The following is a 13,474-nucleotide window of genomic DNA, read 5'->3' as shown; positions in this document are numbered from 1 at the left end:
TAGGTTTAGACCCTAAGTGGTTTGGGGAGAGGGCGGGGGGTTCAAAAGATCTTCAGGAAGGCTCTGAAGACTCGCTTGTTTCAGCTGGTCGTTCAATAAATCCGCAGAATACAGGCTTCATTAGTGTTGTTGTTTTTAATTGAATATTTGTTGGTTGCTTTTTATTGTATTTGGTTAGCATTTTTTTGTATCAGTTATATCTTCCTCTTAAAGGTGGCTTAAAGATAATTTGAAATTAATAAAAAGTTAAAGAAATCCTGACTGCTAGAAAGAAATAATTTGCTTGCCTTGTCCAGGCACTGTTGGGGCTTAGCCATCGGTCCCCAGACTCATTCCCCATTCAGATCTCTAGCCAGCCCGCTTTTTCCCAGCCACAACCGCTCCCATCACCACCTCTTGTCTTGCCCACTGGAACAGAAAAGGGAAGTGGTTTTCTGCCCGGAGTCGGGATGGATGGTTGAAGCAGCAGCTTTTACTCGTTCGTGAAGTCCTATATGTGACTTGGCCCGCAGGGTGCGTCCATCATTTTGACTTTGAAAGTCGAGGACAAGGCTTCTTTTCATTGCTCCCCAAAAGCCTCTGAAAGCAACTGTGTATTAAAACCAGAACCCCCACAAAGAACAGTGCCACCATCTCAGCAGGAAGGTTATACCCACAACCCCAGCTGTCATCAGGACTGAAGAAACCATGGGAAGGGGAAGAAAAGCCTCAGTTTCTCAACTCAAACGGCCACAACCGTTATCCACGTTGCTTCTCTCAGCAGCTGCCAAACCTCAAAAACCCACCCAGAGCTGCTCTCGGACATTTGGGGCCAGGTTGTGTTTCCAAGCAGATGATGTTAACTTCTGGCTGGCCAGGACCACCCAAGGCTACCCAGAGAGTTTATGTTGAGCCCTGGGGTGGGGTCAAAGGGTACGTGCAGGAGCGGAGGCAGAAAACGACTCTTCTCAGAAGTTGTCCTATTGAGGAAGTGCTGTTTTCTGCAGTGTTATCAGTTATTGCAAAATGTTATTAAACTTGTGAGATTTATAGAAATACCCGAGGAAGACCTCATCTGGTCAAAACGGCGACACACCATGTAGGCATATTTGTTATGGTTGTCGTTAAAGAGATTAGACAGAATTGTCAAAGTTGTTGCTAAAAAAACAACAGCATAATTGACACAGTCACTTTGAAACTCTGACGGATTGTGTACATCTGTAAATCAATTGACACAATTGTATTTGTGAGTATTTCTATTATAAATTTGGTGACTAACTGGCCCAGTGCTTCTATTTATTTATTTATTGCATTTTTATCCTGCCTTTTTTCCTCCAAGGAACCCAAGGTGGCACGCATAATCCTCCTCTTCTCTATTTTATCCTCACAACAACAACCCTGTGAGGTAGGCTGGGCTGAGAGTCAGTGAGTGGCCCAAAGTCACCCAGTGGGTTTCCATGGCCCAGTGGGCACTATAACCCCGATCTCCCGACTCCCAGTCCAACACTCTAACCACTACATCAGACTGGCTCTCTTTTTGAAGGTCTCTTAAGCTAGGAGAGTTTATATTGATATCGTGATTGCTTGACTTCAAGAAAAATCAACTGCACAAGGGCAACCTATGTGTCAAATGTCACCTCTAGTTTGGTCCTAAGCTTCCCTATGGCTCAACTGTTCTGCTCATGTTCCAAGCTACTGAAAACTAGGTGTCCTCAAAAGGTTCAGAAAATGTAGGGATAATAACTGGAAGGAATGATCTGAAGGCACAAAGGTAATCAAACTTTCCAAGTAGCCCATGGCTTAAGTCCCTCATCCCTTGCTACAAGAAAAAAGCATGATATAAGACGATAGTTAATTTTTACCAAAAAAACCACCCAATCTGCTTACCTCTGTTCTGTGGACTAGCATCCATTTCCCATCATCTCCTGGTTTATAAAACTCTAAAAAGGGGTCGGATTTTCCAAACAAGTCCTGCAAGGGGTAGAGAAAATAGAAACATGGTAATGCTTATAATATTATTTTTGTTCAGCAATCTCAAGTAGATCATTAAATGAAGAGAGAGTAGAAATCGCTAAGCTATAAAGTAGAGATGTCTACTGACTCTTGTTATGGTCTCCCTGTGATAGAATTCAAATGAATAAACAGCACAGGTCTATCAATCTTGACAATCAAAACACAAGTGAGTAGCAAACATCCAGAGATACCTTTATTTCCCAAAAGCAACAAACATTCTTGGTACGAAACCGTTGCTGAGACACAAAAGACTTCATTCACCACATACTAATTCTGAGCAACTTTATCAGGAGCGCCAGGGGCTTAAACTGTTGTGGTAGTCAACTGGCCTACTTAAAGGGCTACCCAAGAGCTATGCCCAAGAGCCAAGCTAGATGAAATGTGGGAGATGTGTGTGAATAATCTTCTGGTTTTAAAAACTGGAAAGTAGCACTGGGGACTGCTTAGCCCTGTCCTCTGTTGACTCTGCAAAATCCTCCCTCAGTGGCTTTCCCAGCAGCTTTTTCCCCTGTGGGGAGAGCAACTATGAGCAGACTAACATCAAGAAGGGAAAGAATTAAACATCCCTCTTGGCTGTAAGTTTCAGACTCCATCAGCTTATTTATTACATTTCTAAGAGTGCAGACTGGTAGCGGTGATATCACTACTGTGGTTTCAGTCAGAGCCTGACTGAACTCTAAAGAAGCTGTCCAAGGTGCAGAGGGCCTTGGATGGCTCCTTCAGAGTTTTCACTGCCCCACTGACATTTGAGCCACCAGCCTCCACTGATTCCCAATCTGCCCAATAACCTCTGTGTGGGAATAAGATTCAACTGTCAATGAAGTTAGCTACTTTCAATTGTTTTAAAAATAAATCTGTAAACTCTTCCTGTGTTACCTCCATCAGGTCTGGTTTGAGCCTCAATCTTGGCCTGCTATACTATTATGCAGAGTTAAGAGTTCAAATCTGGGATAACTGGCCAATTTATATGGCTGCAGTAATCTAGGCCATAGCTAGATGGGGTGATATTATTATTATTTATTATTATTATTTATTTATATAGCGCCATCAATGTACATGGTGCTGTACAGAGTAAAACAATAAAATAGCAAGACCCTGCCGCATAGGCTTACATTCTAATAAAATCATAATAAAACAATAAGGAGGGGAAGAGAATGCACCAAACAGGCACAGGGCAGATCCACATGATGCACAGGGGATCCCGGGAGCAGGGAGGGATCATCCCTCCCTTTCCCCAGGATATCACCCTACCCTTTTTCCGCAGTTTTTCCATGGCCTCGGGATGATCCCGAAACTGCAGAAAGTGTGGCCCACCATCGCAGTTTGTCTCAGCTCCTCGCAAGTAACCGCGAGGAGCCAGGAGCCATGCACGGGGCACGGAGCTTCTTAGGAGCTCTGTGCCCATCGGGGGTGGGGTGGGAGGGGTGGGGGAATAATTATTTTTTTTAACAAAATTACCATTTTGCAGATGAGCACTCGTGCGCTCCCTCCCCAATAAAACCAAAACCAAAATGGCGGCCGCGTGTAAATGAGGGCGACAATCTTGCGATCATAAAATCACAAGATTGCCACCCCCTTTACCCCCTTGTCTAGCCATAGCCTTCGTCTCAAGCCCATAATACTGCCAAAGGGCCCTTTGAGCTGAAGCAGTAGGCAAAGAGGCAGATGCACAACAGCAGAGAGCACTGGAGGATAGAGCTGAGAGGGTCACGGGGCCTGCCCTGTGCCCCCAATCTAGTCTACTGCCCTCTGGCGCTGCGGAGGATGCAGACCTATCATCAGCGTTGGGAGAAGATTCAACTGTCAATGCAGTCAGCTTCTGCATGTGGCAAAGTTGGAGAGGGGCAGGGGCAGCGTACGTGGGGATATTGGGGGTGGGACCAGTGTGTACAACCACATGTCCCTTACTTACCGTGTCTGGGCATAATGCCTGAATAAGGCTCAGTGTGGGAAATCCCATGTGGGCAAGTTTGCACAGATAGGTAGATGTTCCATATCATATTTAAATCCAGCCTCTGCCCTCACTATGGGTGCTTCCAGACAAAGGGTTCCTAGTGCTACCACCCAAAAGTCTGTTCTGCTTTGCCTCTGGTTGTGGCAAGAACTTAAGTGTTATTGGACACTGGGAAGGGCTGGATCACAGGGTTCCACTATGGACTGGGTCTTTACCAGTGTTTGAGGCAAGGCAAGTTTCCCAGGGAGGCAGTCATGGGAATAGGACAACACCACAGAGAGCTCCAGGTGGGACTGGAAGCCAAACAATCTTGTCTGTATGCTGCTCCAACGAGAAGGTAATTGTGACTGAGCCTTAAATAAGGGTTTGGTTTCCTTTAGGCTGGTTAGTCCCGCCTCTACACTGACTAAGCGCTTTTCTCTTAAAGGTTCCTGGTGTATTTTAGCAGCCTTAGGCTGTGATGACACAGACACGGCCGTGGTGTGCTAGACTCTTCATGGTAGGACTCTTCAAGTCCATGGATGGAAATGCAGTCTCCTCTGAATGCAAGGGGACAAGTCCCTGGGGTCTTCCAGGACAACTGAGTCCTGAAGTTATATGTGACACCTTTCTGGAAGTCCTCTTCCTGAACAATTAACTCGGAAGCCTCTTCTTTTGAGGAAAAGGGCTCAGCATCCTGGTCCATGATGCAGGCAATGTATGTGTGACGATTTCAACATTTCCTCCTTAGCTGGTTTTTTTCTTCTTCTGTTAAGAACAAAAGGCTGAAGGGGCAGTGGGGAAACGTGGAAGGGTTACAAACGGAAGACCACTTCGGCTGGACTCCCTGTAAAATTCAGCGACTGAGGCAAGGTGATTACACAATAAAAGCCTCCCTCCTCTGGAAGCCCCGTGAAAAGCAGGATAAAAAATAAATTAGAATAGATAACTAAACAGGTAAGCAGCTGGCGATTATCAACTGAAGGTGCGTATTTGAATGGATGTGCATTTGAATTCCAAGTGGCATGCCTGTAAAGACAGCTTTGGAAAAGAAAAGCCTAGGGAACTAGAGGAGAAATAACGTTGTTGGTTTTTTAAAAAAGGAAAAAGCAGAGGTGTCTCCGAAGAAAAATATGCAACATATACCAACAAAGCACAACACACAAAGTCCTCTCTTCCAGTTCCTTTTCATCAGGAGCCGCTAAGCTTGACCTGCACCGCACGGAACACTCTTGAAAGGCAAACCGACTCTCGTCAGCATTCCTGTGCTGACTCTTTCAAGAGGGCCTTTTCAAGTTTGCCTTTTAAAGGACCACTTGTTTCCAATCAATTTACAGACAAACACGAGTTTCTCAAAAGCGCATACATGGCACCCTCTCCATCGCTACCGGCCCAATTTGTCTGTTTATTTGTTTGTTTAGCACAAGTATTTAAATACACTAGTCAATCATTTTTACGAAAATGCAAAAGAAAGACAGCTAAAAGCCACATCTTCATAAAAGCAGCATAAAACACTCAGCAAGATTAAAATTGTTTCTAAAAACCTTGGGGGAATAAAATAGGCCTTTGCCTGGTGCCAAAAGGACAATAAGGTTAAGTGCCAGATGCAAAGGAGTGTGTCTTCAGTGAACAGAACTTGCACTAGGAAAAGAGATACGATTCTTATCTTTCATTTTCTTGCAAAAAATAGAGCAAGTTTCTCTTCCTCCCCCTCTCCTCACTGTACTGTGCTGAGCGTCTTGGAATTGGGGACCTCAGGATGTCAGGATGAGGCCAGCCTCCCAAAGGAGGCTTGGGACCACAATACCTGATGGAATGCCTCTCCCGACGTGAATATACCCAGTCACTATGTTCAACATCTAAGGTCCTCCTCCGGGTGCCTACTCCGAGAGAGGCTCGGAATGTGGCAACGAGGGACAGGGCCTTTTCGGTGGTGGCCCCCAGACTATGGACCGATTTCCCTGACGAGGCTCGCCTGGCGCCAACGCTGCTATCTTTCCGGCGTCAGGTTAAGACTTTCCTCTTTGCCCAGGCATATGGCAGTACATCTTAATCACCCACATGTTTAGGTTTTTTTTTTTAACAGTTTTTAATGCTTCATGTGTGTATGTTCTGTGTTTTAAAATTTAAAATTTTGTATACTTGTTTTTATCTCAATTTTAGAATTTCTGTAAACCGCCCAGAGAGCTCTGGCTATGGGGGCGGTATATAAGTGAAATAAATAAATAAATAAAAGTAAATAAATCTCATGGTATGAAGAGGTATAGGAAAACAGGCTGCCTGCCAAAAGTTCAGAAACCAAAGGGACACTGAACAGGTCTTCAAAAAGTCTGGGAAAGGAGGGGGGATTGTGTACCTTACTAAACTCCCCAATTCCTTCTCCCCATCCTCCTACCTCTGTTGCATCCCAAGTATATCCTTCGACTGTTTTTGCTCTCTGTTGCATCACGCTGGCAAACGTGGCACCTGCCCTTTCAGCGTCACGCCCAAATGGATGTTTGCAAGAGCTCAGCCAAAAATTAATGCAACTGGGGCAGCGGAGGGGAGAGGGGAGGAGTTATTTATACTTTTAAGCTTGGACAAGTTAGTAGGAAACCTGTTCTCTGGAAGACTAGTGAGAAAATTAGTGTTGTCCCTTCCATTTGCTAGAGCCTCAATGAATTCAACGTCTGAATGAACCCTACAGTTTTTCTGAATGGAGTGGGGGAGAATGAAAGGAACAGCTAGGTGGGAGAAAGTCTTGCATTTATATTCTGAGCTAAAACAGATAAGAATCATAGAATAGTAGAGTTGGAAGGGGCCTATAATGCCATCGAGTCCAACCCCCTGCTCAATGCAGGAATCCACTCTAAAGCATCCCTGACAGATGGCTGTCCAGCTGCCTCTTGAAGGCCTCTAGTATGGGAGAGCCCACTGCCTCCCTAGGTAACTGGTTCCATTGTCGTACTGCTCTAACAGTCAGGAAGGTTTTCCTGATGTCCAGCCGGAATCTGGCTTCCTATAACTTGAGCCCATTGTTCCATGTCCTGCACTCTGGGAGGATCAAGAAGAGATTCTGACCCTCCTCTTTCAAGTATTTGAATAGTGCTGCTTTAGAAAGCTGCCTGCTGCTGAGTCAGGCTCTTCGTCCATCATCTAGCTCAGGATTGTTGACACTGACTGGCAGCAAGGACTCTCTATGGTTTCGGGCAGGATTCCTTCCTACCCTGGAGGAGAAGGCCAGCAATGGTTACTAGTCCTGATGGCTATGTGCTACCTCCAGTATTAGAGGCAGCAGGCCTATATACACCCATTTGCTGGGGAACATGGGTGGGAGGGTGCTGTTGCACTCATGCCCTGCTTTTTTGGTCCCTGGTTGACAGCTGTTGGGCCACTGTGTGAACTAAATGGACCCTTGGTCTGATCCAGCTGGACTAGATGGACCCTTGGTCTGATCCAGCAGGGCTCTTCTTATGTTCTTACCCCTTCCTGGAGATGCTGCCAGTAATTGAACCTGGGACCTTCTGCATGCAAAGCAGGTGCCCTACCACTGAGCTAATACCTCTCCCCCACTAATGACTGCCCAGTGAGTAGGTCTTAAAGGCACAGCTGCAGGAGCTGGTTGAAAAGTCGACCAGCTGAAGTGCAACTGAAGTGGCATTCCTTCTAACTGTGTTACAAATACTCCTCGCAGTGCCCAGCGCACTCTGTGTGAACTAAGTGTAGAAAAGGCATCTCTGGCCCTTTCTACGCCTAAGGATTATCCCAGGAAAATGGAGGGATCATAGAATCATAGAATAGCAGAGTTGGAAGGGACCTACAAGGCCATCGAGTCCAACCCCCTGCTCAAGGCAGGAATCCACCCTAAAGCATCCCTGACAGATGGTTGTCCAGCTGCCTCTTGAAGGCCTCTAGTGTGGGAGAGCCCACCACCTCCCTAGGTCACTGCTTCCATTGTCGTATTGCTCTAACAGTCAGGAAGTGTTTCCTGATGTCCAGCTGGAATCTGGCTTCCTTTAACTTGAGCCCATTATTCCGTCCCTGCCTGCTCCCGGGATCCCCTGTGTGTCATTTGGATGCACAGGGACGATCCCAGGGTGGGGGAAAGGCAAGTGTAGAAACGGCCTCAGAATCAAACAGAGACTTGCTTGGGTAACTCACAGGAACACAGGAAGCTGAGCCTGCTCTGCCACTGAGCTATACCTCCTTCTCCAGTTATGCACTCGGGATCTCCACCCACCCTACTTGCATTGATTGGTCTGAAATGTGGGTCTCCTGGGGGAATAAGATGATGAGATTTTTTTTTTAGTAATGACACCTCCTGTTAGAAAGGCAATTAGCAGAGAAAAACAAAACAGGAAAGCCAAACAGAATGAGCATTTACCAGTCCCACATGCACACAGGCTATTTCAGAAGAATAAAAGGAGACCACGCCCTTCTTCAGCGAAGAAAGGAAAACAGTTTGACTTATATTTGTAAGTCAAGGTGCAGCACAGAGTTTCAAAAGAAGTTTTCTCAGTCTGTTTTGTGTTCCATTACACCGGCAGGAGCAAGAGAGCAAAGAGAGGGAGTGTGGAAAGAAGGGCAGGAGCAAACGGAAGAAATCACAGGAAACCACATTGTAGGCTATAGGGATCCCAAGGCTAGCTCTGGTCAAAATTCCCATGAACTAGCTAACGGCAATGCTGCCCCCTTCCAGTAACTTGCAAATAAGGTTGCAATATTCCCAGCATTAGGTGCATTACACTGGAAGACATTTGAGGCTGAAGATGGAGGTGGGAATGACCTGCCACACACTTAAAGCTTGTGCAAGGTTTCACTTAATAAGATTTCACTGCAAGCATAGACTCAAGTTCTCATAACCTCACAGTAAAATTAACTTCACATTGGTTACATACTCCAGCCGCATGAATGTATTTTTTTTTGGGGGGGGGGCGTGGGGGATGGGACACAAAGCCCCCCAAACACCTACCTTTTTATCTAGCTTTCTGCCAGCCATGCTGAGGGTGATCACGCGATTGTCCGACAGCTCTTGGGCTGCTATCTGAAAGACAAAGGAAAACTTCTTTCATTCTCAGCAAGCCACACACGCGATATATTTGTGGTTTTTTTAAAAAAAATTCTTTCGTGTTCTTTTCACAAATCATAACAAGAAAACAATAAAGAAAAGAAGGGAAGCCGTACAACATTGCCAACGTAACATAAAGACTCGAACCATCCGTTCCAATACGTTACAAAAACTGACCAATTCTGAGCAAACGTCTTTGCAGAGCCTTGATCTTTATGCCCCTTCTATACGACGGCGGTATTGCTGCGCCTGGCGGGGCGAGCCGGGGCACAGGTACATTGACGCTCCTTCCCAGCGTCTATATGGGAAGGAGCGCAGTTGCGGGTTTACAGGTGCCGCCACTGCGCCTGCCCACCCAAGGCACCTGGGAGCATCTACACCCCTCCTCTCTGGTAAGTGGGGGGTTTTTTTAATGGGATTTTTGGGGGGGGTTGTTTAGCTGTAAATGCAAAGGATCGCATTTGCAGCTAACTTGGGGGGGGGAGATCCTTCGCATCTAAAGAATAAAAAGAAACGGGGACAGGGACGGGGCAGCCAGAGTGAGCTCAGAGGTAGGAGAGCCGGTTGTCCTGTTCCTCCCCACCACCCCCCCCCCGCTCCCCAGTTCTCCTGGCAGAGCAGCTGACTCCATGCTGCCCCATTCCTCTCTCCCCAGCTGCCGCTGCCGGGAACACTGGGGTAGGAGGAGGAACAGGGCAGCCGGCTCTCCTACCTCTGAGCTTGCTCTGGGGCTGCCCCGCTCCTCTCCCCACATCTGCCCCCTGTGAAGGGCAGGGGTGCAAACTTGCGCCTCTAAGCTGTTGCTATGTGACTGTAAAATCTGTTCTCTATGTATGCTCTATTGTGTTTTCAAATCTGCTGTGCCAGGCTCGGACAACTTAAAAGGTTGTCACACAGAGGAGGGCCAGGATCTCTTCTCGATCCTCCCAGAGTGCAGGACACGGAATAATGGGCTCAAGTTAAAGGAAGCCAGATTCCATCTGGACATCAGGAAAAACTTCCTGACTGTTAGAGCAGTATGACAATGGAACCAGTGACCTAGGGAGGTTGTGGGCTCTCCCACCCGAGAGGCCTTCAAGAGGCAGCTGGACAACCATCTGTCAGGGATGCTTTAGGGTGGATTCCTGCATTGAGCAGGGGGTTGGACTCGATGGCCTTGTAGGCCCCTTCCAACTCTGCTATTCTATGATTCTATGGGGAGGGTGAGAGCTGGTGGCTGCCAGCCAAGGTCATTCTTGCCTTGAGCCAGTCTGACTCCCACTAGCACCTGGAGATTATCAGGGTGGTGCAGAAGCTAACTGGATTCAGCTGTGGGGAAAAGGAGGTGGGCCTGGTCCCTGTGGGAGGGGGTAGGTAGAAGCCCGGGAAGGGCACTGGTTGGTTAGCAAGTGTCACGGGGCAGGGGGTCCAACGAAGAGATAAAAAGCCCCATGAAGAAGACCCTCCATCTTCCTTGGTGGTGCGTCCGTATGTCAAATGGGAAGATCAGGTCTGAGGCAACCAGGAGGGGGTCGCCTGGAGTTAGAAAGGTTTTTTATGTTTTAACATGTGTGGGTATTCTGGAGAAGGCCAGCCGCTGGATCGGCTGGGTGTGGGGACATATGATTGTTTATTGGGGTAATGGCTAGTTGCTAGGGTGACCATATGAAAAGGAGGACAGGGCTCCTGTATCTTTAACAGTTCTATTGAAAAGGGAATTTCAGCAGGTGTCATTTGTATATATGGAGAACCTGGTGAAATTTCCTCTTCATCCTATCAGTTAAAGCTGCAGATGCCCTGCCCTCTTTTAAATCTGGTCACAGTATAGCTGCAGTATAGCTCCTGCAGCTTTAACTGTTGTGATGTAGAGGAAATTTCACCAGGTTCCCCATATATACAAGTGACACCAGCTGAAATTCCCTTTTCTATGCAACTGTTAAAGATACAGGAGCCCTGTCCTCCTTTTCATAGGGCCACTCTACTAATTGCTAGAGCTTTTCCTCACCTTCTTTCCTCACTCCCTTTTCCTCATCTCCTTTTCCCTTTCCCTTTTTAAGATGCATTTACCAAACAAGGCCTTACGTGTTCGTTTTAGTGATTGCAATAAATTTGCTTTGGTCCCTAAATGTGTGTCCGTGTGTTATTCCCTGAACATCCGGCTCGTCCCGGCTGTGAACAAGGCTAGGGAGGTGGGTTGCCTGGGAGTTCAGGACGTTTGGTCCAGGAGCCTACCTTGCAGGGTTGTCAGGTGGACCCTGACATCCGTTACACCCCCTTTAATATTTTTTTCTTAAAAAGCCTCCACAGAGGCACAGAGCCTGGCTCCGAACTAAAAAAAGTCCCTGATTTTTTTAGCGCAGAGCTTTGGGGCTTTGCCCCGGATCCCTTCAAAGTGGCCGCTGTGTCATGTAACTCACCTGCCACCACTCCGAAGCTGCCCCGGGGTAAAGCGCCCATGTAGACGTCCCCCATATCTTCTTAAAGAGTCAGTTTTCCACACACTATATCTTTGAATCCTAAATGGTGGTTGAGAGACAAGAAAGCGGCTCTTTCGACGGGGAAGGCCGCTGTGCACAACCAGCCAACAATCTGGCGCATCCCCTTCTACTTCTGATGTTTGGATGCAAGCGCCATTGCTTATATGATCGAAAATGAGAGCATCCAGGCGCAAGAGGGTGTCATCAGCAGGGCCGCGCTGCCAAAGAGGCCAGTCAGGCGGCCGCCTAGAGCGCCAAGGTAAGGAGGGCGCCGAACACCATGCCCGGAAGTCGCCCTCCCACTCCCAGAGCCACTCTGGCTGAGTTAGGGCAGCTTCCGTGCGTGCCATTCCGAAGCCGCCCGTCCGCCCCCCACCCCAGTGTCCCTGGCTTGGCTTTGGCTGGGCGCATGCCCAGCCGAAGCCAAGCCAGGTTGCTGGGGTGGGGGGTGGGCAGACGGCTCCACGTTCTGACTTCCGGCATGCGCCAGACGTCAGAACGTGGAGCCCTCCAACTGCCCACCCCCCAGTGTCCCGGCTTGGCTTCAGCTGGGCGGGACGCTGGGGTGGGTTGGGGGCGGTCGGACAGCTCCACGTTCTGACGTCCGTCAGAATGTGGAGCCGCCCGCCCCACCGCAGCGTCCCACCCAGCCGAAGCCAAGCCGGGACGCTTGTGGGAGTGGGAGGGTGGGTAACGCAGCCTCCATCCCCACCTGTCTCTGCCTACCTGCGGTGGGTGGGTGGGTGAAAGCAGCTCACCTTGCCTAGGGCGCAAAATAGCCTGGCACCGGCCCTAGTCATCAGCAGGGTCAGGGGAGCCTTCAAGATCGCAGAAAGACACAGAAATTTGTATGGGGGAAATTGCTAAAGGGGAAGGGAGAATGGAATGGAATACCTTGGAAGAGAGCATGGCTGGCTGATTGGAACAGTGAACAGGAACCCTCCAATCTGTAATCTGTCACTGCTGGTCCCACATACGTACTACAAAAGCCAATTGCTATCCCGCTCCCCCCAGCACCCCCCAACTAACATGCCAAGCTAACAACGGCCGCTCCCCCGCCCTGCTCCCCCTCCCCTAAGTGAGTGATTCAGTAGGGCTAGTGATGGTGGCGGCAATTTCCCACACCTCTTCCTTGCACGGCCGTTGCCTACTCCCCCTTTTCCTCCTCTTCTCATCCTGTCCCCTCCTCCCTCCACAGTTGGTTCCACCCCCGGCCTGCACTTGGAAAGGAGGAATGGCTGCACAAGTACTTATTTGGGCTGCGATTGACCCGGCTATGAAAGCCCTTATGGACCTGAAGGAGCTGTCCACACATTATCATGTCAAAGCTGCACTGCTTTCCCAAGCTGCTCTGCCAAACCTGGCCATGGCAAGTGTAGCAGTGGGTGTGGAGCAGGTCTACTTAAGGAGCATCCCCCAAATTCCTGCTGGAAGGTCCAGCAGCCTACCATGGATGGTGACGTTGGCCTGTGCAGAAATGGACCAAGGTGCCATCATCAAGGTGCCATATGCCATGGTGGAAGAGCTCACTGCAGACCAGCCATAAGACAATTGAAATATTAGTGACGCCAAAACAATTCAAGTGGTGCATGAAGGAGTTCATCATACACCCATGGAAGGTGTCCTGCCAAAGGCCCATCAAAAGCATGGAACCGGCACTGCTTTGTGCCATAATGAATCTGTTAAGTGTTTGAAGTATGACCAGTCTCCTTTGTTGCTTGGGAGGCAACAGACCAACAGGGCTGCCCCTCTAGAAATGGGTGCCTCGCCTCAGCGTAGCAGGGCAGGGCATCTTTCCCCAACTCCTATTTAAATCTTGCCTAGGGAGCAGCAGTGGGATGACATTGACCATTGCTGAAAATAGCTCTTCCCTGTTAGCTGTTGTTTTGCTTTCCGAAATGATTTGAATAAAGAGCAGTGAGTCATGGAGCTTTTGTTGGCGGAGATGACCCAAGATGAGCTGGTAATTGCTTCTTCTTTTTTCCTCATTAGTGTCAAGCAGATGGAGACCCAGACCCTCCTCATTCGGCCAGATACAATACAGAG

The 13,474-nt window shown here is 48.4% G+C and overlaps 1 protein-coding gene across 1 annotated transcript in view; it reads right to left on the bottom strand.

Moving 5' to 3' along the window:
• CPNE2 (copine 2) overlaps window positions 1-13,474 on the bottom strand; it is a 159,704-nt gene that overhangs the window by 60,139 nt on the left and 86,091 nt on the right. Inside the window, exons 5-6 of the mRNA XM_063141362.1 lie at window positions 8,877-8,948; window positions 1,867-1,950 (exon numbers count right to left, since the gene is read on the bottom strand). Coding sequence (XP_062997432.1) covers window positions 1,867-1,950; window positions 8,877-8,948 — 156 coding nt within the window. The remainder of the gene's footprint in view (window positions 1-1,866; window positions 1,951-8,876; window positions 8,949-13,474) is intronic.

The sequence above is a fragment of the Elgaria multicarinata genome, chromosome 14 (assembly GCF_023053635.1).
Source record: "Elgaria multicarinata webbii isolate HBS135686 ecotype San Diego chromosome 14, rElgMul1.1.pri, whole genome shotgun sequence".
Lineage (NCBI taxonomy): Eukaryota > Metazoa > Chordata > Lepidosauria > Squamata > Anguidae > Elgaria > Elgaria multicarinata.
The sequence above is the reverse complement of the archived record's forward strand: the minus strand, read 5'-3'. Positions and strand labels throughout refer to the sequence as shown.